The following is a 27,812-nucleotide window of genomic DNA, read 5'->3' as shown; positions in this document are numbered from 1 at the left end:
AGACGGTTATTTAAGCCTGCTACATTAGGTTACCCTTCATTCTGTCACAGTCCCATGTCACTGTCATCCTCATTGGCTCATGCTCTGGCTTCTAACCAAGCCCACAGGTAGACCAACACAAAGTACCAACACATGTTATTGACTATTGGGCTCCGCCCCTTACCTCGTTGTAGCCTAATCCAATCCCATGCCCTGTCACAGGTAAAACCGGCCACATATTCTCACTCTACACTCCAAAAGCGAGAAAAGCTGACAAAACCCGTTCTTTCAGAGACACCTTTGCCGTGGCCCTCATCGTGCTTGAGTTTTTCTGGTGAAAGTAGACAGATCGGATTTACAGTACCAACTAGAAAGTCCAGTTCCACCAACCGAGATGTCACAGGATCATGACAAGTAAGTGTTTTTAGTCACCACTGCAAGTCCAGCAGAACCAACGTGTTGAGCTCTAACAGTTTACTGAACTTTGGTGCAAAATGACCAATGGATATTTCTTTAGGTGGTTTACCCGCGCAGGTGGATTCTAACGGAGTTTCCTGGACTGTGTGAAAGTTGACTTTTTTCCTGCCAGGCAAAACGACTATGATTCAATCTCCTTCTTCATTGTGCTTAGTGATTCAATCTCTATTTATCGTGTTTAGGATCCGTGTGAGCGCCGTTTGGGGTTCATAGCTACAAGCGCTGTTTCTCTGGTCGGGTTCCAGCCTGCACGGCACAGGTGTATATCTCGCCACCTGTCGTGCTAGTTCAGGCGCCTGTTCCGAGTAACGTTCTGCCAACCCGTGTGTTATTGATGGGCGGTTCATTATTTGATTTGGCTCACAGTTATGTGGTTAGACTTTATTTTGTTTGTCGAAGATATTCGTCTTAACCCCCCCCCGTATTATTTTCCTAGTTGAGGTTTGAAATGTATTATTTGATGCCCTAATCCATGGTTGTAATGGCATTTCTAATCGATCATGCAACTTGAATCGAAAAAATATCATAATTGTCTTGTAGGATTTTTATCTTTGCTCCAGAGTGGTAATGTGTGAATGTATTTTGTCAGTTTTTGAGGGCAATGACAAGGAGACTGTTGACTCCAGTGAAATCGTACACCTTTTAGGCGTTGGCCCCTTTAGTCAGAGGAACAATGTAAGCAAGATTTTCTCCGTTGTATTGTAGACACAGTCACTGGACGAATAATTCATGTTGACATAATTATTTAATTGATTGAGATAGTCAATACGAAAATGTTATATTAAGAAAAGGGATTATAATATTCACAAATAGGCCCTTGTTAAAGAAAAATGATACAATGATAAAGACGAGCTTTTTCGTTTTCTTTTCTTAATCTCATCATTTTCAAACGATTAATTTAGGCCTTACCGCATAGGCCAGCCTGTTTCACGTGATATCAAAATACGGTGTGAGGCAAATGGGTTTCTCTCTCTTCAACCTTTCAGGAAAAACAATTTAGGCTCAGCTATTTTTTCAGTATCCAATTGGGGGGGCGGTGAATAACGGATCTATCGGGTTGCAAATCCCTAACGCCCCAATTCGACCCGGGAAACATTTTGTGAATTAAACAATTAGATATTGGATTACTAATAATACGTTTGCCTTGACCATTCCGAATAAAATAATTTGCTGTAGCAACTATAGCTTGGAAACCATCCGTACATTCTATTTGTGCCACTCTGGAGACGCTTTTGTGTGAATTGAGGACAGAAAATGCATATGTCTCTTATCTCACACTAGCCTCTATAGCATTTGGTTTGTTAATTTAAGGGAGTATATTTAAGGAATTGAACAAATAAGGCGTGTCTTTTTGTCTAAGATGTCATCATTGTTTGCACTTTAAATATTGTGCTAAACCTCAAAGGTTCTGTTTGTGACTGTAAAATAATTCAGTTAAAAATAAAGGCAAACTATTTATTAAAACAATATTTGTGTGATCATCATACACATGTATATAACATAGAATTACACCATGCATGTTAGCCTACATTCAAATCACTGAAATACTACAATCTAATTGTTCAATAATGTAGGGCTTGTGGGCTATGTAACCCTCTCACATTCTATGCAATACATCTTGGTAAAAATTACTTATAGGCTTACTGTAAGTACCAAAATTGTAGAAAGTGTAATAATGGACCCTTTCTCTAATACGTAGAATCACCCATCCTGTATGCTCACTCCTATGTTCTCAAGGTAGATACACTTTTGTTCCTTGTACCTAATCGACCATGACTGACTGACTGACTGACTGACTGACTGACTGATTGACTGACTGACTGTCTGATACAGTACAGAGAGGATGACTGATTTTCTTTGGCATTGAGTCAGTTAACGATGATTGTTCCAAACAGGTTCTTTAAAAATAAAACAACAACCCAGTCATATAAACTCTGGAATGTTGTACTAGATCCCTCCCTGGAGACAACAGACAGGTAACCAATAGGAAACACTTAACTGAAGACAGGTAACCAATAGGAAACACTTAACTGAAGACAGGTAACCAATAGGAAACACTTAACTGAAGACAGGTAACCAATAGGAAACACTTAACTGAAGACAGAGACAGGTAACCAATAGGAAACACTTAACAGTAGACAGGTAACCAATATGAAACACTTGCCAGCAGACAGGTAACCAATAGGAATCACTTAACAGCAGACAGATAATCAATAGGAAACACTTAACAGCAGACAGGTAACCAATAGGAAACACTTAACAGCAGACAGGTAACCAATAGGAAACACTTAATAGGAAACACTTAACAGCATACAGGTAACCAATAGGAAACACTTAACAGTAGACAAGTAACCAATAGGAAACACTTAACAGCAGACAGGTAGAGCATCTTTTCTCTCACAGGTTGCTGAGATTTGTCTCACAATCGACTTTCTTGTACAACAGGTCTGGAAGATAAAGAGTGACGTTGTTGATATCTCCAACCTGTTCGTCGGTTGTGAACAATGCAGTGATTGTTGCTCTGACTGTCTGTTGATTTACGTGCTGTCAGTCTGGCCTATCCATCTGATGTGAGTGACTCCCTGTCTGAATCTGAAGTGAACCAGTTAGAGAAACAGGACCATATTAACTAAATATTTATAACTCAGTCCGTCTTTTGTGTGTAGCTAATAATTATGCAGCTCCTGGTTTTGACATACACTTTATCTAGCTAGCACATGTTACTTTCCTTCAATAAATTTGTCACTGCACTCCTGCTAACATGTCTCTCTCTCTCTCTCTTTCTTTCTTTCTTTCTTTCTCTCTCTCTCTCTTTTTTTTTCTCCGTTCTCCGTCTCTTCTCCCTTCTCTTTCTCCCCCTCCCCAGTAAGAGGCCAGTCCTGTTTTTGCAGAATGAGCCCAGCTACGGTCAGCGTCGGCCCTACACCAACGAAGACGAGGCGTGGAAGTCGTTCCTGGAGAACCCCCTGACGGCCGCCACCAAGGCAATGATGAGCATCAACGGGGACGAGGACAGCGCCGCTGCCCTGGGGGTGCTCTACGACTACTACAAGGTAACACAGGACCCAGGCTGGTCGAATACAGGCTGGTACGACTACTACAAGGTAACACAGGACCCAGGCTGGTCGAATACAGGCTGGTACGACTACTACAAGGTAACACAGGACCCAGGCTGGTCGAATACAGGCTGGTATGCCTGCTACAAGCTAACACAGGACCCAGGTTGGTCGACTACAGGCTGGTACGACTACTACAAGGTAACACAGGACCCAGGCTGGTCGACTACAGACTGGTACGCCTACTACAAGGTAACACAGGACCCAGGCTGGTCGACTACAGGCTGGTACACCTATTACAAGGTAACACAGGACCCAGGCTGGTCGACTACAGGCTGGTATGCCTGCTACAAGGTAACACAGGGCCCAGGCTGGTCGAATACAGGCTGGTATGCCTGCTACAAGGTAACACAGGACCCAGGCTGGTCGACTACATGCTGGTACGCCTGCTACAAGGTAACACAGGACCCAGGCTGGTCGAATACAGGCTGGTACGCCTGCTACAAGGTAACACAGGACCCAGGCTGGTCGAATACAGGCTGGTACGCCTGCTACAAGGTAACACAGGACCCAGTCTGGTCGAATACAGGCTGGTACGCCTGCTACAAGGTAACACAGGACCCAGGCTGGTCGAATACAGGCTGGTACGCCTGCTACAAGGTAACACAGGACCCAGTCTGGTCGAATACAGGCTGGTACGCCTGCTACAAGGTAACACAGGACCCAGGCTGGTTGACTACAGGCTGGTATGACTATTACAAGGTGGCCTAAAAAAACAAGAATCAGTTGAGTCATTACTGGTACAGGAGCTGTGCTCACCCACAGGTGTCATGACACTGTTGAGGTACGACATAAATCTGAGCCTTATAGACTAGGCCTACAACTCTAATAGCAACACAACCTCTCCAGTTATTACTGATACAGGAGCCATGTTCACCCACAGTTATTTGTGATACAGGAGCCATGTTCACCCACAGTTATTACTGATACAGGAGCCACGTTCACCCACAGTTATTACAGATACAGGAGCCATGTTCACCCACAGTTATTACTGGTACAGGAGCCATGTTCACTCACAGTTATTACAGACACAGGAGCCATGTTCACCCACAGTTATTACAGATACAGGAGCCATGAGAACTCACAGTTATTACAGATACAGGAGCCATGTTCACCCACAGTTATTACTGATACAGGAGCCATGTTCACCTACAGTTATTACTGATACAGGAGCCATGTTCACCCACAGTTATTACTGATACAGGAGCCATGTTCACCCACAGTTATTACTGATACAGGAGCCATGTTAACCCACAGTTATTACTGATACAGGACCCATGTTCACCCACAGTTATTACTGATACAGGACCCATGTTCACCCACAGTTATTACTGATACAGGAGCCATGTTCACCCACAGTTATTACTGATACAGGAGCCATGTTAACCCACAGTTATTACTGATACAGGAGCCATGTTCACCCACAGTTATAGGAGCCATGTTCACCCACAGTTATTACTGATACAGGAGCCATGTTCACTCACAGTTATTACTGATACAGGAGCCATGTTCACCCACAGGTGTTACGACACTGTTCCACAACAATCCGAGCCATAGAGATCGACAGCGTTGGAGAAACTAATTGAATTAACAGCTGTGAGGTCTTAGTACTATTGCCTCTTAGTCCCGACTGAAGTAGCTTTACTTCCTGCATCTGTGAAACAGCAAAAACTAGCAGTGTTGTCTATGTAGACATGGTTCTATTGGATGTGGTCAGACTCACAGCGGCTGTGTTTACCTTCCCATGCAGGTGCCCAGAGAGAAGAGAACAATATCCCAGACCAAGACAGAGTCAATGGGCTCTGATGTGGATCCCAACAAAAGGTCCATGTAGGTAGAACATCCCTTTACAAACCACTGGGGAGGGCAAATGTGCTGTGTGCGCATGTGTGCATTTATAGGAACTACTAGGAATTTAGAAGTGAGAGGAATACAGGTCCTCCACACAACTCACCACACCTCACTACACCTTACCTTACCAGACCTCACCTCACCTCACCTCACTACACCTCACTACACCTTACCTTACCACACCTCACCTCACCACACCTCACTACACCTTACCTTACCACACCTCACCTCAACTCACTACACCTTACCTTACCACACCTCACCTCACCTCACCTCACTACACCTTACCTCACCACACCTCACTACACCTTACCTTACCACACCTCACCTCGCCACACCTCACTACACCTTATCTTACCTCACCTCACCACACCGTCAGTTTGGTCCTTGTGATATTTCATCATAAACTGACATTTTACCTGCTGTGTTTTTTGTTTTTCTTCAGGCACTTGATGGCCCCCCTGCAGGAAGCTTCCATGGCGTCAGTGGAGAGCAGGATCCAGTTCCTGAAGGGCCCCATCAACATCCTGCTGCCCAACCAGCTAACTGGCCAGGACAACAAGAGAGGGGTCCTTTTCCCCTCCCCGGACACCACTGTCACCGTCTCCATCGCCGCCGCCCCCAACTACCCCAACGTCAAGATGGAGGTGCCCTCCCACAGCTTCCACTGTGCCGAGTCCGACAGCCACACGGCAGAGTTCGCCAGGCAGCTCACACACAGCCAGTTCAGCCCTAGCACCCAGCCCCGTACCCCCGACTCCACCTTCCCAGAGACCTACAAGGATGGTTCCCAAGAGGTGTGGACACAACAACAGGAATCCAATAGCCTCTTCTCTAGTCTAAAACCCCCACCACCCTCCTCCACACCCCCACTCTCAGATCTCTCTCTCCAGTCAGACAATAACCCTTTCACCTGAGCCTCTGGAGCTTACAACAGTGGGTCTCAACCCTCCCTGTTTTTATTTGAACATTCCAAAATAGCAGGCCAGTGTGTTATTATGCCATTGTCTGGCCCACACAATAAAGTGCTGTACTATTTCCCCCCTTCAATAGCCCAGGCCTTTATCTCTCCTCGCTCTCCATTTAACCTGGAGGGGGATTAGCTTGGAAAGGGATAACCCAACACAACCCCCTTCACACGGGGAGCAGAGGAAGGAGTGAGGGAAGGAGAGAGGGAAGGAGTGAGGGAAGGAGAGAGGGAGGGTAGGATGGGAAGTGGTTTGTTTCCACTTCAGTGAGAGAGAGCAAGAGAGAGAGAGAGAGAGAGAGAGAGAGAGAGAGCAAGAGAGAGAGAGCAAGAGAGAGAGAGAGAAAGTTTAACAGAGAAAAATAATGGTAGAGATGCAGCGAGACAGTGTAGGAAAGAAAGAAACACTAAGAGAGAGAGAGAGAGAGAGAGAGAGAGAGAGGGCTCCCTATACTCCCTGTAACCCCTGAGAGCGCTAGCTACAACCCTTGTCATGGATGCTTGTCTAAATCCAGACCCTCTCTCCCCACTTCTCTGTCCTCTTTGTGTGCCACAGGTGTTCTCCTTCCCAGGGGATCTCCAGTTACGCATGGCCTCCATCTCGGCAGAGGAATACAGCGTGTTTGACACCGTGCCTGGGTAAGCCTTCCAGCCCGGCGCCTGCCCGCTGTCGCTCGCACCCCGCCATTCAGCCCCTGATAGGAGAATAACCTCATTCACTACAGTCACCTGGGGGTCAGCAGATTCCCTCAGTTTAAAAGCTACAATGCCAAACGTAATGTTATCAGGGACTCAGTGACACTACGAGGATTCGGGGTCACAATCTAACCAATGGGAAGGGACTGATGAGGTTGGTCTTATTCAAGGGGTGACATTTGCAATGTATTTCAGATGTGGAAAATATAGATAATCAATATTTGCATAAGGTATATTCATAAATACTGAAAACACGTCTAGATTGTTTAGAATAAAGATAGATACCAGATAAACATCAGCTGAATAGTAGATACATTACTTTTTCCATCTCTAGGCCTACTCTTTCCCTAGCCTGAAATCCAGGCCTGTTTTATGCCAAACATATGACACGGAGTACAAGGAGTGGAATGTCAGCACAAAGCAGGTCTGGATTTCAGGCTACTCTTTCCCTAAAGGAAAATACAAATGTAGCCTACTGTGGTTTTGTCACTAATATTTATTTCCTGATTAGGAATAATTTTGAGTACACCCTGGATGCTTCCAAGTCGCTGCGTCAGAAGACAGGTGACGGTACCATGACGTACCTGAACAAGGGCCAGTTCTACCCCATCAGCCTCAGGGAGACAGACAACAGCAAGCTGCAGCACCCCATCAGCAAAGTCAGGGTAAGACCACACCACCAAGCTAGTTAGTTGTTCTACAGTAGTTCATGGTCAATAACAGAAAACTTTTAGATTGGTCCTTGTCTGTAACTAAATATGTGCAGATAATTTGGCTAGGTCTCTCATGTTAAAGATACATTTTTTGACAGAATAAACAGAGAAATCTTAGTCTAGTTGGTAGCTATTATGCTAATAGTAGCTAATGTACTAACAAGTAGGAACTTGTTAAGTGGAATGTGTCAGTTAAGCTAGCATGATTGATGGCCCTGGGGTTGTGTGCACCATTTCAGAGTGTGGTGATGGTGGTGTTCGGAGAGGAGAAGTGCAGAGACGACCAGCTGAAGCACTGGAAGTACTGGCACTCCAGACAGCACACAGCCAAACAGAGGTGTCTTGATATTGGTAAGAGCCCCTACATGGAACACTGGTCCTCACAAACTCTTGAAGGAGACGCTACACCAAGACATGAAATACCTCATTTACGGTGCAAAGCACAAGTTAGTACAAGTTTTCAACTGTTATTATCTAAAGCGAGGAAAGACAAAAAACTGGCTAAAACATGAGTTGATTTACCCTTTAAGATTGTTCATGAACCTTAAATGTTGTATTACCTCTGGGGAAATAACAGGTGCAAACTTCACATTACAAACGCTGATTAAATCAGGCCATAGTTTTTATGTCACATAAAGTCACCAGAAGTACTGCCTGAATGGTTCTGAATACATTTCATCATATTTACCTGACACTCTTCTTACCATACCATCCTGCGCTGTCACGAGTCACTGTTGTTCCCTGAGTTGTTGTGCAACAGTCACCTTCCATCTCCTCCCCCGTGTCACATGCTGTCTCTGTCTCAGCTCAACTCTCATGACCTAGAAGGAGAAGCAGCCAGCTAGCCAAGGAGCCAGGCAGACAGACCCACCAAATGAGCCAAAACCTCTATGCCACCTTAAATAAATAACTTAGTAGGAGATCTAGGATGATCACGTCCCCCTTGTCCATATACTCTTATTCTAAAAGGGGAAAATTATCCTGGATCTGATTGGTTGAACCTTAACAAACCTCTTTAGAACAATACACATGATTGGATGGAGGGTGATAATGTGAGTGGATATGGGACAAGGCCAGTTGTCCTATTTACTTTTACTTCACTACATTCCTAAATAAATGAATGTACTTTTTACTCCATACATTTTCCCTGACACCCAAAAGTACTCGTTACATTTGGAATGCTTAGCAGGACAGAAAAATTGTCAAATTCACGCACTTATCAAGAAAACATCCCTAGTCATCCCTACTGCCTCTGATCTGGCAGACTCTCTAAACACAAATGCTTAGTTTGTAAATTATGTGTGAGTGTTGGAGTGTGTCCCTGACTATCCGTAAAATATGCTGTCTGGTTTGTTTAGTATAAAGAATTTGAAATGATTTATACTTTTACTTTTGATACTTAAGTATATTTAAAACCAAATACTTTTAGACTTTTACTCAAGTAGTATTTTACTGGGTGACTTTTGCTTGAATCGTTTTCTATTAAGGTATCTATACTTTCACTATGACAATTGGGTATGACAATTGGGTACTTTTTCCACCACTGCCTATTTGTTAATGATACCTGTGTCAACTGAGCTCCATGGTGGCTCTCTGTCGGGACAATACAGCAGCTTAATTCTCTGGAGGTAGACTGATCAATCTTACTCTGCATGCACACACTGTGAAAGGAGAACTTAGTTCTGCTTGACAGAGGAAAGTGTATTGTCTCACTTGCAGTCTGACTTTGATGGAAGGACTGTGGGCGAAAGGTGACCATTGAGACAATCTGCTTGCTTTCGACTAAAGTTGTCAGTCAGCAACGTAGAAGTGCCCTACTAAAACAGTGTGGTTTCTGGCATAGGGGTATAGGTCTAATAAGGGACTTTGATGGGATTGGTCAGAATGTAAAGTTTGGAGACAAGCGCCTCAATTTCCGAAAAATGGCATAGTGAAAACGTTTTCTGAAGGATTAGACTTGTAGTACTACAACGCAAGACTACGAGACCAATACCACGGAGCAAGCTTTTTAAGCCGCACCTTTTGAGGACAAAAAGCTTGTTTGTTTATCAAACATCTAAGATGTGGGATGGGAGCTCACCAGGGTGGGAGCACATTCTCAATGGTTGTATCTAATACGAGCTACTGACCTTCACTTCATTCTTATGCAAGGCTCCTAAAACCTTTCATTCAGCCCAGTCCTAATAATGATAATAATAATACTAATAAAATAGCCTTCCACCTCTCCATACTTAGTTTCATAACTTAGCCACCGCCACGCTTATCTTAGCGCCCTCTCTTCATTGAGCGTCTTATGTCAGTGCTAACTGTACTAACAGCCCATTATGTGTCCCATGGTTCCCAGCTGACTACAAAGAGAGCTTCAACACAATCAGCAACATTGAGGAGATCTCCTACAACGCCATCTCCTTCACCTGGGACATCAATGAGGAGGCTAAGGTGAGGTATAGGAAACACACCTTTTGGTATGAGGAATCAGAGAACAAAGGTGAAGAGAGATGGAAAGATAGTTGTAAGCCTAGTTGTTTTCCCTAGAACACATGATGATACCAAGTGTTTCTGGAGGATTCGGTTCATCTGATCACAATTTCCTCATCAACATTCTGTGTAAATGTGGCTGAAGATTCTTCCAAAAATAGACTGCCTTCCCTTGCTCTGAAGGTTAGGATGTGTTTTGGCCATCACAGAAAAGGTGTCAGGTGATGCAAACCAATTTGTCAGCAAGCGATCGTCACACGCTTTGTCCTTTGTTTTCTTCTAAACGCCTATTATGGAAAGTGGTCCTTTGAGTTTTGATCGGAAAATAAAGACATTTATTGGCCCTTGGGGAGTAAGGGGAGTTTTTCCAGTGTTTTGGGTCTATGGTTGCTTAGAGACCATAGTGAATAGGTGTGTAGGTGTTTGTCTGCCGTCGAGGCCACATGCTGAACTCGTTCTCGTCACCCCAGTTGCTGAGCTAAAGTGATGCACGTACAAGGGAGGCCTAAGGATCTAGGACTTGCCTACTGCCTAACAATGGGAGTTGGAATGAGGAAACGCGGCAGGGGGGCAGAACTGGATTTGACAGCTAGCGATGGAATCCCGTCCGACCGGGTACGAAGTGACAGACATAATCCACCGTCCCTGACCAGTTTGTTGGGTTGTGAGGGATGGCGTCAACAGACAATCTCACAGACGCTTTAGCTAGCGCTCTATGTTCATGGGGTGCTATGACACTGCTACTGTTGACTGTTGTACTGTTAGCCTGGGATGCACAAACAGACTAACAGCTAGACAGTTCATCTATCCCTTCCATCTCCTTGCTCTTTGGTTTTCACTGAGACACACACACACACACACACACACACACACACACACACACACACACACACACACACACACACACACACACACACACACACACACACACACACACACACACACACACACACACACACACACACACACACACGCATGCATGCATGCATATAACCAGGGTGTGGATCTTCTCATCTCGTGACCTGAGGCCTGTGTCCATAGGACTGAGGACTTCCATCCTTGTGTTTGTACTGTGTATAATCACCTGTGTCTATGCACTGTCTGTTTGTTAGAACCACATATGAGTCAGGTGTAAGGTGTCACACTAAGGATGGTTTTGTATGTGTGTGCGTGTGTGTGTGTGTGTGTGTGTGTGCGTGTGTGTGTGTGTGTGTGTGTGTGTGTGTGTGTGTGTGTGTGTGTGTGTGTGTGTGCGAGTGAAAGACGCTTTACCTTCTCTCGCTGTGTCCCCTGATGATTTAATAACTTAGGCACACACAGTTTACTCAGAAGGAGGAAATGAAACAAGGAAATGAAACAAGGCAGAGTAGGAGCAGCCTTTCTCAAATGTTGACGCGCTTTGGGCTTCTTGACAAAACACTCTGCATGAGAATAGAGCATTATACGATGAGATCATCTTTACTGAAGATGAGCAATTGCAAAAACGTTGAAATGGAACATACTTGTATTCGTAGCTCGTGAAACTATGTTGCACCATACATGACTTTACATGAAGTTAGCCACATAGCCTGCTGGTTACCCAAAGTGGTAAGAAACTATTTGATTAAACCAAGGATCTCATTTAGAAAACTAGTTACATTCTGCTTAAAATGAACTGCAAAAACGTGTTAGTTGTACGTGTTAGTGAAATAGTTACTAGGTGGCTATACCAATAAATTAACAGTTCAGTCTAACTACATCAAATCTGTGCAACTTGCAGTAAAGGTTTTTCAGTATAGTGGTTATATGTTAAGTAAGCATATTGAAATAGTTATTTCTCTAGTAAGCGATCTATTGAAATAGCTTTCCGCAACCTTGTTTTAATGGTTGGCAGTAGAACCAAGAGTCAACATGTAATTACCACTCTCTGCCAAAAGAGGGAGACACACACCAGTTCAGTGAAGACAGCATGTTCATAAACAAGGAACCAGACAAAGAGATCATTTGCGCCTGAGAATTCAGTGGGAGTGGAATCAGTGGGAATGCTCTTGAATAACTATTATCTAATTTACTGTGTATGGAACATCAGTTAATGACAAAGAATATAATTAACATTTTACAATTTGCATTATTATTATTATTTTATTTAAAAAATCTATTCATTTTTTTAATGTAACCTTTATTTAACTAGGCAAGTCAGTTAAGAACAAATTATTATTTACAACGACGACCTACCCCGGCCAAACCCGGACGATGCTGGGCCAATTGTGCGCCGCCCTATGGGACTCCCAATCACGGCCGGATGTGATACAGCCTGGATACAAACCAGGGACTGTAGTGACGCCTCTTACATTGAGATGCAGTGCCTATATTCTGTGTCCAGAATATATAAACAAGGTATATGCCTTAAGTGTAAGATACCATACACTGTGCACAATCACTATAATGTTTAACATAGAGGCAATGGAACACATCGCTTTTGTTAATGTATCAAACTCCCACCTCCTCCCCCTCCCTTCTGTCCGCCCCCATCCTCCTATGAGCCAGTCAGGAACCACCTCCTATGTAATTCAATGTAATTCCAATTTGCATGTTATGTGTTGCTATGCACAGTTTTAATGTACCTGAATTACTCCACAAACAAAATTCGAAAAAACAAAGTCATAAATCTTGCTCCTCCTCTTCCGCCTTCATCATCCTCTTCCTCCTCTTCCTTATTTTCCTTCTCCTCTTCCTCCTCCTCAGATCTTCATCTCGGTCAACTGTCTGAGCACAGACTTCTCTTCCCAGAAGGGTGTGAAAGGCCTGCCCCTGAACCTGCAGATAGACACCTACAGCTACAACAACCGCAGCAACAAGCCCATCCACCGGGCCTTCTGCCAGATCAAGGTGTTCTGTGACAAGGGAGCTGAGAGGAAGATCAGAGACGAGGAGAAGAAGCAGTCCCGTAGGAAGGGCAAGAGCACCGACCTCAACACCAGTCTGGGATCATGTGAGTTCCCACTGAACACACACACACACACACACACACACACACACACACACACACACACACACACACACACACACACACACACAGTCAAAGCATGTGTATACGCGCTTATATTATGCTATATTTTTTGTGATCACACACACACGTCTATCTTGCAATGATGCACATCAACAAGTCTCATTATTTGTCATTTTTGCCCCTCCATAGATGTGGACGTTAAAGTCCCTTTCCTTCAGAAGCGTAATGATGTCACAACCTTTAAGATGATGACTGACTTTGAGACCCAGCCGGTTCTCTTTATCCCTGATATCCACTTCTCCATCTTCCAGCGCCATGTGAGTACCTAGCCCCTAAACACTGATATGTGGTCAGTTTTTCATTTTACCCTCTAAAGGTTAAGGTTAGGACTTGGGGAGGGTAAGCTGATCCTAGATCTGTGTCTAAGGGTCAGCATTCTGGGCTAGGTCACGGGTTATGCAGAGTATAGCTACCACATAAATCATGTTAATCAACGGAACCTGTGACATTCAAACTGATATAAAAACACAGTTTGGTTTTCCTAGTATAGTGTAGTTGTGGTGATAAGGCTGTTATCATATTCATTGGAACAAAATGATAAACCCCAACCCTTTTTTGAATGCATTCCGCAAAAACGTTAAAAAAACAAAAAAAACATTGTTTTATCTATGTACACTCCCGTTCAAAAGTTTGAGGTCACTTAGAAATGTCCTTGTTTTTGAAAGAAAATCTAATTTTTTGTCCATCGAAATAACATCAAATTGATCAGAAATACAGTGTAGACATTGTTAATATTGTACATGACTATTGTAGCTGGAAACGGCAGATTTTTTATGGAATATCTACATAGGCGTACAGAGGCCCATTATCAGCAACCATCACTCCTGTGTTCCAATGGCACGTTGTGTTAGCTAATCCAAGTTGATCATTTTAAAAGGCTAATTGATCATTAGAAAAACCTTTTGCAATTATGTTAGCACAGCTGAAAACTGTTGTCTGATTAAAGAAGCAATAAAGCTGGCCTTCTTTAGGCTAGTTGAGTATCTGGAGCGTCAGCATTTGTGGGTTCGATTACAGGCTCAAAATGGCCAGAAACAAACTTTCTTCTGAAACTTGTCAGTCTATTCTTGTTCTGAGGAATTAAGGCTATTCCATGCAAGAAATTGCCAAGAAACTGAAAATCTCGTACAACGCTGTGTACTACTCCCTTCGCAGAACAGCACAATGTGCCATTGGAACACAGGAGTGATGGTTGCTGATAATGGGCCCCTGTACGCCTATGTAGATATTCCATAAAAAATCAGCCAGCTACAATAGTCATTTACAACATCAACAATGTCTACACTGTACTTTTGATCAATGTGATGTTAATTTAATGGACAAAAAATAAATAAAAAAATAAAGGAAATTTCTAAGTGACCCCAAACTTTTGAACGGTAGTGTATATTTGCACAAGTGGTTAACAACAGCCATGCCTTTAGATAACATAGTAGTTATATCTATTAAGATAATATACAGTACTTGGTGCAGATTCAATCATAAAAACCGTATCAAAGGGCATTTGAATGCAACTTCAATCAGCCTCTGACTCCAAAGAGTCCAGTCCACCCTCTCCATGTCTCTTTCAGACTTCTAAAGCGCCACTCATTCTGGCAGTCCTTCACTAAATACCAGGAGTTCTTTAGAGAGTGGATATCCCCTAAGGCAATCTTACTTTAGGGTGTATTGGCTTTTGCCTATTGTTAATAGATGAATTAGAGACCAAACCCTAGTGTTTGAAGTCTAAGCCCTGAACACCATTGATGTCCAGTGATTTTCTGGGGATGCGTAGTGCATTATGGGGGATCAGAGTTAAGACATTTCAGAAATGTTCCCAAAAATTCCCAGGTTTTCCAGAAATCCTGGTTGAAATAACAGAATAGTTTATTTTGGAACTCTACATAGGGGGATGTGCTATGTCTATGCCATGTTATGACCTTGTATAGCCCGCCCAGCACTCCTCATGACAGTCATTCCTCTCCAGCTGGTTGGGCCAGGTGACGGGTCATTCCTCTCCAGCTGGTTGGGCCAGGTCACGGGTCATTCCTCTCTAGCTGGTTGGGCCAGGTGACGGGGCATTCCTCTCCAGCTGGTTGGGCCAGGTCACGGGTCATTCCTCTCTAGCTGGTTGGCCAGGTGACGGGTCATTACTCTCGAGCTGGTTGGGCCAGGTCACGGGTCATTCCTCTCTAGCTGGTTGGGCCAGGTGACGGGTCATTCCTCTCCAGCTGGTTGGGCCAGGTCACGGGTCATTCCTCTCTAGCTGGTTGGGCCAGGTGACGGGTCATTCCTCTCCAGCTGGTTGGGCCAGATCACGGGTCATTCCTCTCTAGCTGGTTGAGCCAGGTGACGGGTCATTCCTCTCCAGCTGGTTGGGCCAGGTCACGGGTCATTCCTCTCTAGCTGGTTGGGCCAGGTGACGGGTCCCAGACCCCACACTCTGGCAGTCGCCACTCGCAGAGTGGTGTTCTCTGGGATGTATATATGATCACCATGGACAAGCAGCTCTTTCTGTTTTCAAGACCTATTAGAAAGAACGGACTAGTCGACTGGTGCCTGGCCAATGTCATTGTCACTTTGTCACTATGAGATCAGAGGGTTTGTCCCAAATGGCACCCTATTTACTATGTAGTGCAGTACACTACTGTTGACCATAGCCCTATGGGCCTTAGTCAAAAGTAGTGCATCTATTTCATATATAGTGCACTACTTTTGACTAGGGACAAAACGTAGTGCACTATATAGGGAGCTATTTCAGACACAACCATATAATTTGTTATGATTTTTTTAACCTTTATTTAACTAGGCAAGTCAGTTAAGAACAAATTCTTATTTTCAATGACAGCCTAGGAACAGTGGGTTAGCTGCCTTGTTCAGTGGCAGAAGGACAGATTTTTACCTTGTCAGCTCTGGGATTCAATCTTGCAACCTTTCAGTTACTAGTCCAACACTCTAACCACCAGGCTACCTTGGTCACACCTTATGTGGTTGCTGGCTGGTAAACAGTTTCAACTCCTACTCAGGACAAGGTGCAGGTCAAGGTGACTAAAATATACAGTGTTTGGCCAATTGGCCAGGATACTGTAATCATGTAATATCATGGGATCGGGGGTTGGTTATATAACCTGGGAGGTTCCAGTGCCATCTGATAGGTGGAGATGGCCTTGGGAGCGATCCCAAGGTTTCTAGGTGTGTGAGTCAAATGATCTTACATGGTGCTTCAACGAATCCAAACATGTTTGGAATCACTCTCATATGTGTGCATATCTCATCATTTCAATATCACTGATTATGGAAGCCCAGTGGTTTCTTAATACGGCACCTAATGCAGTATGTCTAGAGTAGACTGCACCTGTTGCACTTGTGACTTGGCTTTATGCGAAGGGGACAGGAGACAGAGGGGAGTGTAGCACACGTCTGTCTACGTGTGGTATGTCAGGTCGCTCTCTCCATTCCCCAACAACACACCTCTTCCTGGCACTAGCAGTGCTCCTAGCCACCCCTGGACTCTGAACCCTCCTTGGCTTAGCAATGTGATATCACATGGCCCTCAGGGTGGTTGCAGGAAGCCTAGAGTGAACCATTTTCCCTAGACTTGTAAGATGGGCAGACAGTTGTTTTGATTCATCCCTGTGGCTCTGTAGACAGTGAACTTTGACTGCCCCCTGTTGGCAACAGTGGCACCAGGGTCCGTTCATGAGGTTTGCGTATTTGAAAATATTATTGCAACAGAAAACGAACATGAGTGTTTCACATTGGACAAGTCCAGGTAGTCCCTCCCTGTTTCAGTCCGTTTGGTGCATAATGAACATGACCCAGCTGAGCTGACTGAGTTCTCTGGTTTCTGGGCCACATGACGTTGCTGACATGCAGGGTGGACCGAGCTGAAAATAAACCTTTACTGTTTACCATTCTGATACAGCCTGGAAGGAAAACATTTCTTTTGACACACGATTGGCATAAAATGGCAACCCAGTAAATCTCTAGCGCTCCTATCAGTTAGTGATTAGCAGGGGGACTTGGTTTCCTCTGAGAATAGACTATTGATGTGGTCTGGTCCAGGTGTTTAGTACGTGCTCCTTAACTACATAGTGGAGGAGTACATACTAACAACCAGAGATAATATTGATTATACATTCCAGAATTCCCCCTAAAATATGGACACTGCTTAGTTACAACACACGACTGCACTCTGTTACCTGTGAATGTGTTTAGTATTGATAAGACAATCAATGAAGGAATGGAAACCAGGTTAGAAGGCAAGTGGGCCAATTAAATGTATCCTTCTAACCAGGTCAGAGAGCGAGTGGGCCAATTAAATGGATCCTTCTAACCAGGTTGCACTTATCTTGTGCTGCAAGAATGGCCTTTAGGATTTAGGAATCGAAAGTGTTACTCAAAATAATCTGAACTGCATATTACAGTAATAAATTAAAGCATGCTCTCATGTTGAGGGGAAAATATTTAAATCATATCCAAAACACTGCCATCAGTTTTGATTCAAGAGGTCCCTTAGGATTGTTGACACGGCCCACAAAGTTCAGTAGACCTGTTCCATATTAGATCAAATGACCTCTTTCATATGTATGACTGTGTTATTTCACCCTTGACCCATATCATTCCCTCCCCTTATTCTCTGTTTTCTCCATCTTTACCCTCTTTCTCCCTCTTCTCTCTCTTTCTCCCTCTATTCTCTCTCTTTCTCCATGCAGCCCTTCTCACAAGAAGATGGAGAGGAAAGGTGAGTTCCTGGAAACATTGACTTCACGCTAATTAGTTTTATTGGACAAGTAGGTGGAAAAGGGCTGGAGTAAATAAAGTATGGCCACTCATATGGTTGCTGTTGGACCGAGACAACCTTTAGCTCTTCCAGTTTCCACCTTTAGCTCTTCCAGTTTCAACCTTTAGCTCTTCCAGTTTCAACCTTTAGCTCTTCCAGTTTCAACCTTTAGCTCTTCCAGTTTCAACCTTTAGCTCTTCCAGTTTCAACCTTTAGCTCTTCCAGTTTCCACCTTTAGCTCTTCCAGTTTCCACCTTTAGCTCTTCCAGTGTCCACCTTTAGCTACACCAGTGAAAACCCCCTGTTTCACGTGAAGAGTCTAAACTTCTAAGAAAGACGCAGAGTTGTTTGTGTCATGGTCTATTACGTAGTTGTTAGGGTTGTTAGGGTGGTTGTTAGGGTGGTTTGGATGGTTGTTAGGGTTGTTAGGATGGTTTGGGTGGTTGTTAGGGTTGTTAGGGCCTTCCTGCTATTTCTCTGGAAGAGGGCCTCACAGGCTTAACTGGAGTGTGTGTGTGTGCGTGCGTGCGTGCGTGCGTGCGTGCGTGCGTGCGTGCGTGCGTGCGTGCGTGCGTGCGTGCGTGCGTGCGCATAAGCGCTCTAAACCAACCTGTCGTGTGTGTCCATTGCAGTTCGGGCATGAAGAGATCGCTCTACGCTGAGGATGAGTTTGGTTCACCTTCCAATAAGCTGGCCAGAATGGACAAGCCCAAGAAAGGTATGACGTGTGTGTGTGCACACCCACCAATGCGCTGTGTATACACTACTGATAAGGTCACTGTCTACCATGAAACCAGAGAGAGAGCTAGGTATGGAGAGGGAGGAGTGTGTGTGTTATGGCTTGCCTTGAAGGCCACCAACACCCCACCACACACACACACCTTACCCATAGATGTGAGGCACGTGATTTCTTATTTACCCAGCCCCTGAAAACACAACAGCAGTATCCCCCTTCCCACCGTGAACAACACAATATCATTGTTCATTCTCACCTCTCTCACACACAAGGACACGTTCTTCATCCTTCATCAGCATATGAACACACATGCAAACACACACAGAAAAACATACACACAGAGAGCTGGGCAGTATTTCTGTTCAATTCATTAGAAATACGTATATCAACTACCTTTGACTGTTTTGTAATTTGCATTTCATTAGCCTGTTACAATCCATGTAACAAGACACTTTCGAGAGTTGTAATTTTTGTTTTCTAAATACTTTTCTATACCATTTTGTTATGGTGGTTCACAATTTTGTAGCCCCCTTTTAGCCTGCATTGTTGTCAGAAGTCTGATTGCACTATAGTGTTATAAGAGACTCTGTTAAATGACCTAAATGTAAATGTCAAAATTAACACTTGCAAAGCATGCTGAGTATTATTCTAAAGCACTCCGACCCCGAAACTAGGCCAATAAAAAACCCAGTGTGCTTTGCAGTTGATCATTTACATTTTGGTAATTTAGAGACGCTCTTATGCAGAGTGACTTACAAGTAGTGCATTCAACTAGGGTAGATGAGAAAACATATCACAGTCATAGCAAGTGCCAAAAGTGTCCCTGGAAATTGCACATACAGTGAGCTCCAAAAGTATTGGGACAGTGAGCTCCAAAAGTATTGGGACAGTGAGCTCCAAAAGTATTGGGACAGTGAGCTCCAAAAGTATTGGGACAGTGAGCTCCAAAAGTATTGGGACAGTGAGCTCCAAAAGTATTGGGACAGTGAGCTCCAAAAGTATTGGGACAGTGAGCTCCAAAAGTATTGGGACAGTGAGCTCCAAAAGTATTGGGACAGTGAGCTCCAAAAGTATTGGGACAGTGAGCTCCAAAAGTATTGGGACAGTGAGCTCCAAAAGTATTGGGACAGTGAGCTCCAAAAGTATTGGGACAGTGAGCTCCAAAAGTATTGGGACAGTGAGCTCCAAAAGTATTGGGACAGTGAGCTCCAAAAGTATTGGGACAGTGAGCTCCAAAAGTATTGGGACAGTGAGCTCCAAAAGTATTGGGACAGTGAGCTCCAAAAGTATTGGGACAGTGAGCTCCAAAAGTATTGGGACAGTGAGCTCCAAAAGTATTGGGACAGTGAGCTCCAAAAGTATTGGGACAGTGAGCTCCAAAAGTATTGGGACAGTGAGCTCCAAAAGTATTGGGACAGTGAGCTCCAAAAGTATTGGGACAGTGAGCTCCAAAAGTATTGGGACAGTGAGCTCCAAAAGTATTGGGACAGTGAGCTCCAAAAGTATTGGGACAGTGAGCTCCAAAAGTATTGGGACAGTGAGCTCCAAAAGTATTGGGACAGTGAGCTCCAAAAGTATTGGGACAGTGAGCTCCAAAAGTATTGGGACAGTGAGCTCCAAAAGTATTGGGACAGTGAGCAATTAATTGTTGTTTTGGCTCTGTACTCCAGCACATTGGATTTGAAATCATACAATGATTACGAAGTTAAAGTGCATACTGTCATCTTTAATTTGAGGGCATTTACATCCATATCGGGTGAACCGTTTAGAAATTACAGCACTTTTTGTACATAATCTCCCCATTTTAGAGGACCAAAAGTATTGGGACAAATTCACTTATATGTGTTAAAGTAGTCAAAAGTGTAGTATTTAGTCCCATATTTATAGCACGCAATGCTTACATCAAGCTTGTGACTTTGTTGGATGCATTTGCTGTTTGTTTTGGTTGTGTTTCAGTGTATTTTGTAAAAATAACCTATAACTTCCGTTCTCAAAGCATTATTGAAACCTCTCAGGAAAACTTTCAAGGAACCAGAGTAAAACGCTCTCAGAACCTCCCTGCAACCTAAAGATAAACGTTCCTAGAACAGGCAGCATTTTCACTTCTGTTTTCAGAACATTTAAAAAACGTTACATTTTACTGGTCAGGAAACGTATGGCTTCGTTCCCACAACCAATGTCAAACCAACAACATTCCAAATCAAATCAAATTCTATTTGTCACATGTGCCGAATAGAACAGGTGTAGGCTTTACCATGAAATGCTTACTTACTAGCCCTTTTTTGCAAAAAATAAAAAAGGAAATAGTCATAAAATAACAACGAGACTATATACAAGGAGTACCGGTACCAAGTCAATGTGGGCATGAGGTAGTTGAGGTAATTGAGGTAGTATGTACATACATACTGAACAAAAATATAAACGCAACATGTAAAGTGTTGGTCCCATGTTTCATGAGCTGAAATAAAAGATCCCAGAAATGTTCCATTTGCACAAATTTGTTTACATCTCTGTTAATGAGCATTTCTCCTTTGCCAAGATAATCAACCATCTGACATGTGTGGCATATCAAGAAACTGATTAAACAGCATGATCATTACACAGGTGCACGTTGTACAGGGGACAATAAAAGGCCATTCTAAAATGTTCAGTTTTGTCACACAACACAATGCCACAGATGTCTCTGTTTTGAGGGAGCATGCAACTGGCATGCTGACTGCAAGATTGTCCACCAGAGCAATTGCCAGAGAATTTGATGTTGTTTTCTCTACCATAAGCCACTTCAACTTCATTTTAGAGAATTTCGCTGTGCATTATTTTTTTATGTAACCTTTATTTAACTTGGCAAGTCAGTTAAGAACAAATTATTATTTACAATGACAGCCTACACCGGCCAAACCCAGACGACGCTGGGCCAATTGTGCGCCGCCCTATGGGACTCCCAATCACAGCCGGTTGTGATACAGCCGATTGTGATACAGCCTGGCTCGAACCAGGGAGTCTGTAGTGACGTCAGAAATCGTCTCAGGAAAGCTCATCTCCGTTCTCGTCGTCCTCACCAGGGTTTTGACCTGACTGCAGTTTGGCGTCGTAACCGACTTCAGTTTACAAATGCTCACCTTCCATGGCCACTGGCACGCTGTAGAATTGTGCTCTTCACGGATGAATCCGGGTTTCCACTGTACCCGGCAGATGCCAGACCACATGTATGGCATCGTGTGGGCGAGCAGTTTGCTGATGTCAACGTTGTGAACAGAGTGCCCCATGGTGGCAGTGGGGTTATGGTATGGGCAGGCATAAGCAATGAACACAATATCATTTTATAGATGGCAATTTGATTGTTGGCATGCTCTAGATTGACGTGTACGACAGCGTTCCAGTTCCCGCCGATAACCAACAACTTCGCACAGCCATTGAAGAGGAGTGGGACAACATTCCACAGGCCACAACAGCCTGATCAACTCTATGCAAAGGAGATGTCACGCTGCATGAAGTAAATGGTGGTCACACCAGATACGGACTGTTTTTCTGTTCCAAGCCCCTAGGGTATCTGTGATCAACAGATGCATACCTGTATTCCCATGTGAAATCAATAGATTAGGGCCTAATGAATTTATTTCAATTGACTGATTTTCTTTATGAAATGTAACTCAGTTGCCTAGCAGTTAAGCACGTTGGGTCAGTAACAGAAAGGTTACTTGTTCGAATCCCGGAGCCGACTAGGTGAAAAATCTGACCATGTACCCTTGAGCAAGGCAGTAAACCCTACTTGCTCCTGTAAGTTGCTCTGGATAAGAGCGTCTGCTAAAAATTTTGAATGTTGCGTTTATATAGCAGCAGTGCGCTGTGTGTTACTATGCTGTGTGAGGTATTGGCCACTTGAGACTGGGACATAGTGAGATGCTCAGATGTCCAAACCCACATCAAGGGCTTTACCACTGTTAGCTTCAGCAGAAAAGATATCTGACTTTGCCAAGTTAATGTGTTGTGTGATTCAGGGTGTGTGTCCTGCTATGACCATTTCAGTGTGTCCGTGTGTGAGTCCATTTCTGTTTGTTGTGTGTGTGTGTGTGAGTGATCAATATGTCTCACTGCATGCCTCGTCTCTCCTGTGTAGTTCTGCTGTACGTGCGTAGGGAGACAGAGGAGGTGTTTGATGCGGTCATGCTGAAGAACCCAACAATGAACGGGCTGGTGGAAGCAGTAAGTTCTTACTCAATATGAACAGGAAATTAACACTGCCAGACATATGGTGTCCGTTATGGGAGGCTGGTCACATTGCATCACTCCAGTGACACGGTGGGTGGCACTGTTTGTGACACGGCCCACTCTGCCACACAGACCCCTCTATCCTGCAATTACCCATGTCCACTATCTGTCTCTCTCAGCTTGATCCTAATTCAACTCAGCATGAGAGAGAGGGGGAGCTATGACCTCAACTCTTTCCTCAAAATGAAGTAGAGGGACAGACAGAGAGCGAGAGAGAATGAGAAAGGAGGATGCTCAAGGAGGACAGAGGCATTACCATGTGTAGGGTCTCCGCTTCTCCGTAAAGTCATTCAGCCTTCCCGTCACGTGGGGGTGCTGTGGTTCTGATCAGGGGGGTCTGTCTGTCTGGCGTAGTGCACTAAGACAAAGGTGACAAAGGATATCCCTCAGCAGGGGGCAGCAAGGTCTGTGAGGAAACCAGACATGGGTCTCCAACCGCCTCCCAGCAGGCCAAATGAGTCGTGACAGGACTGGACCTGGCCTCTCAGCAGGCCAAATGAGTCGTGACAGGACTGGACCTGGCCTCTCAACAGGCCAAATGAGTCGTGACAGGACTGGACCTGGCCTCTCAGCAGGCCAAATGAGTCGTGACAGGACTGGACCTGGCCTCTCAACAGGCCAAATGAGTCATGACAGGACTGGACCTGGCCTCTCAACAGGCCAAATGAGTCGTGACAGGACTGGACCTGGCCTCTCAACAGGCCAAATGAGTCATGACAGGACTGGACCTGGCCTCTCAACAGGCCAAATGAGTCATGACAGGACTGGACCTGGCCTCTCAACAGGCCAAATGAGTCGTGACAGGACTGGACCTGGCCTCTCAACAGGCCAAATGAGTCATGACAGGACTGGACCTCGTCTCTCAACAAGCTATAAGAGTCATGACAGGACTGGACCTGGCCTCTCAACAGGCCAAATGAGTCGTGACAGGACTGTACCTGGCCTCTTAGTTTCTCTGGGAGGGAAGTGTGGTCAGCTGGGGAGAAAATGTGGGCAAAGAGAACACCTCTCTTTTCTTTCCTGGTTGAATTCAGATTCTGTTTAATGTCTGCCATTCGACCTGAGTAATTGTTAGAGTGGTGTATTGTATATTTCATTTCCATTCTCTTCTTTCAATAGAGAGACTACTGTATTACAAGCCTTTGTTGCTCCGCTTCTTCTAGATATCCGAGAAATACAACGTGCCGCTCCAGAAAGTAGGGAAAGTCTACAAGAAATGCAAGAAAGGGTAAGTTGTTCTCATCAATGGTAAATCTATTTACCATGATTTAAGAATTCCACAACAAGTAAGTTATATTTGTGAAGAATCAGGCCTTTTATGTATTTTTACACAACATAAGACTCTGACCATAGAAATGTAATGATTCGATTTTATTACTGCGATACTGACATTTCTATCTGTCCCTCTGTTAGGATTCTAGTCAACATGGATGACAACATCATCAAACACTATTCCAACGAAGACACCTTCCAGATCTCTATGGAGGAGCTAGGGGGCATTTATAAACTCACCCTGACTGAAATCTGATTGGCCCAAAGGGAGGGGTGGGGAGTGATTGACACTATCACTGCTCAGTCCGCAAAGAGTGTGGCGATAGGGCAGCTTGTAAAGTTGTTGTAAATGTAAAGACTCTTAGTTTACAGATACACATGGCATTGGCCCAGGCACCAAAAATGGACAGAATGTCTCAGACATTAGCCATATCTACAGTCCACTAGCCTGGTCCCAGATCTGTTGTTAGGCTTGCCAATGATCATTGCAGTTTCAAGACAGCATAGACAGATCTGGGACCAGGTTTAAACTGTCCACCTGTCTAAGAGTCCGTGTTCTTCTTTATTTGTGACGTCACTAATCCAAGTTACAAAGCCACTGCTCTTATGCCATGATGACATTGTGTTGATGGCTTGATGTAGACTTTTCATACATTTTTGATACTTTTGTATTTAAGAATTGAGTCTGACAAGAAGCCCTCTTAGCTATGTCTTATAGGTATGCTGAGGCCATTTGAGAATCTTTGTTTATTTGTGTGGCGTGTCTCTCAGTATCTTTGTGTTGTACATGGTATAAGTGAAAGCATCAGTCTAATAGTGCATTGCTTTTGCTTTTGGCAATAGTGATCTGGAGATGTATGCAATCGTTTAGCCTGGTCCTCGATCTGTTTGGTCTGTCTTGCCAATTCATGTGGGGATTGTCAAGCCAAACAAGACAAGACAGTGAAAACACAACTGGGACCAGGCTAGCTATCCTTATGCCTCAGGCTGCATTCTATCTGCCCCCTTGGAAAGGGTTGTCACTAGTTACCACAGCTACAAAGTCAAAAATTGTCTATATTGTAAAATGAATGAAAACTAAAATGCCGCTTTTTGGTCTTAATTTAAGGTTAGGGTTAGGAATAAGGTTAGCAGTGTGGTTAAGGTTAGGGTTAAGGCTCGTGTAAGGTTTAAAATCAGATTTTAAAGATTTTTTTTTTTTTAAATAGCCGGGGTTTAGCCATAACTATGACTATGTGGCTGTGGTAACTAGTGACGAACCTCGGAAAGCCATAGTACTGAAGACAGATCTTAATCTATTAAACTAGGATATCTAGTAGGATATCTATTAGGATATCTATTAGGAGATCTAGTAGGATATTTCGCACACAAGGTGAGTGCAAACGCGTATTGTAAATAGAGAGGATGGATTGGCCTGGTTGGCTTACTCACTGTATTGATACTAAACATCCTGGCAGTATTTAGTATGTATGTAATGTACACGCTACCACAGTCTGGCAGTTAGTATGATATAATCTGTGTTTGTTGCTACTGTATGTGTGTTTTGAGAATGAGCATGTAATGTATGTGTGTGTCATATGGATTCTGAATAGAATGGAGAGCAGACATTTTCCCTCATACTGCTTTAGCATATGGCCTCTTCATAAGTATTACATGTCAAAAAATGATAATAAGATAAAAATGTATCAACCCTTCTGTCACTCAGCTATGGTGTGAATAGGATTCAGACCACAGGAGGCTGCTGAGGGGAGGTCGGCTCATAATAATGGCCAGAACAGAGCAAATGGAATGGCATCGAACAACTGGAAACCACGTTTAATGTATTTGATGCCATTCCACTGATTCCACTCCAGTCAATACCACGAGCTTGTTCTCCCCAGTTAAGGTGCCACCAACCTCCTGTGATTGACTATTAGTCTATTAGTACAAAGGAAGTGCAATAAGTCAGTGATTGAAGCTCAAACACATTCAGATGGACAGATTTTCCCTTTCTTTTCATACACATATCAGACACAGTAATAGTGTGATAACATGACATTTGTGTCCATTTGAAAATGTGGGGGACATTTCTTTCCTTGTGTACCTTCGCAGCTCCTATTTGCACCAGAGTAACAAAGTGATGCTCCAGTGCTTATGAATAGTTTCAGCCAGTAGTTTTAAAAGTAGTGCTCACGAGCCAAAACCTGTTCCCGGATATTGTCGACTATGTTATCCATTTCGTATGATAAGTTACGTCCTGCAAAAAAAAAAATGGTTTAAAATGTTTTATTCGTATGATATGTTAAGTGCTTAATATCCCGGACTGCATCTTTAATGTCTATATATTTATTATGAGAATGGGAAATAGGGTATTTTTTACCATATACACTGAACAAAAATATAAATGCAACAATTAAAATGTTGGTTTTCATGAGCTGAAATAAAAGATCCCAGATATTTTCCATATGCACAAAAAGCTTATTTCTCTCAAATGTTTTGCACAAATTTGTTTACATCCCTGTGAGTGAGCATTTCTCTTTTGCCAAGATAATCCATCCACCTGACAGGTGTGGCATATCAAGGAGCTGATTAAACAGCATGATCATTACACAGGTGCACCTTGTGCTGGGGACAATTAAAGGCCTCTCTAAAATGTGCAGTTTTATCACACAATAAAATGCCACGTCTCAAGTTTTGAGGGAGTGTGCAATTGGCATGCTGACTGTAAGAATGTCCACCAGAGCTGTTGCCAGATAATTGAATGTTCATTTCTCTACCATAAGCCGCCTCCAAAGTAATTCTAGAAAATTTGTCAGGACGCCAAACAGGCCTCACAACCGCAGACCACGTGTATGGCTTAGTGTGGGCGAGTGGTTTGCTAATGTCAACGTTGTGAACAGAGTGCCCCGTGGTGGGGTTATGGTATGGGCAGGCATAAGCTATGGATAACAAACACATATGCATTTTATCCATGGCAATTTGAATGCACAGAGATACTGTACCGAGATCCTGAGGCCCTTTGTCGTACCATTCATTCGCCGTCATCACATCATGTTTCAGCATGATAATGCACGGCCCCATGTCACAAGGATCAGTACACAATTCCTGGAAGCTTAAAATGTCCCAGTTTTTCCATGGCCTGCATACTTACCAGACATGTCACCCATTGAGCATGTTTGGGATGCTCAGGATCGTTATGTACGACAGTGTGTTCCAGTTCTTATCCAGCAACTTAGCCCAGCCAAGAGGAGTGGGACAACACTCCACAGGCCACAATCAACAGCCTGATCAACTCTGTGCGAAGGAGATGTGTCGCGCTGCATGAGGTGGTCAACCCAGATACTGACTGGTTTTCTGATCCACACCCCTACCTTTTTTTATTTATCTGTGACCAACAGATGCATATTTGTATTCCCAGTCATGTGAAATCCATAGATTAGGGAGTACTGAATTGTCCAATTGAGTGATTTC

General features: G+C 43.8%; 1 protein-coding gene across 5 annotated transcripts; it reads left to right on the top strand.

Annotated features, from left to right (window-relative positions):
* Nucleotides 1-212: 212 nt before the first annotated feature.
* Nucleotides 213-26,805, top strand: LOC139553785 (grainyhead-like protein 1 homolog). Of its 5 annotated transcripts, none has more exons than XM_071366450.1 (15): nt 213-393; nt 3,323-3,509; nt 5,323-5,402; nt 5,869-6,220; nt 6,947-7,029; nt 7,598-7,751; nt 8,039-8,150; nt 10,144-10,238; nt 13,002-13,248; nt 13,456-13,583; nt 18,018-18,046; nt 18,718-18,803; nt 22,939-23,024; nt 24,254-24,318; nt 24,504-26,805. In XM_071366450.1, the coding sequence occupies exons 1-15, from the start codon at nt 374-376 to the stop codon at nt 24,616-24,618; spliced, it is 1,839 nt and encodes a 612-aa protein (XP_071222551.1). In that variant the 5' UTR covers nt 213-373; the 3' UTR covers nt 24,619-26,805. The 5 variants fall into 5 exon arrangements, with proteins under 5 accessions (XP_071222551.1, XP_071222550.1, XP_071222549.1 ...); XM_071366449.1 differs by lacking the exon at nt 213-393 and adding an exon at nt 433-2,772 and having other exon boundaries at nt 2,837-3,509; XM_071366448.1 differs by lacking the exon at nt 213-393 and having other exon boundaries at nt 433-3,509.
* The last annotated feature ends 1,007 nt before the right edge of the window (nt 26,806-27,812 follow it).

This window comes from Salvelinus alpinus, chromosome 25 (assembly GCF_045679555.1).
Source record: "Salvelinus alpinus chromosome 25, SLU_Salpinus.1, whole genome shotgun sequence".
In the NCBI taxonomy this organism is placed as follows: domain Eukaryota; kingdom Metazoa; phylum Chordata; class Actinopteri; order Salmoniformes; family Salmonidae; genus Salvelinus; species Salvelinus alpinus.
The sequence above is the reverse complement of the archived record's forward strand: the minus strand, read 5'-3'. Positions and strand labels throughout refer to the sequence as shown.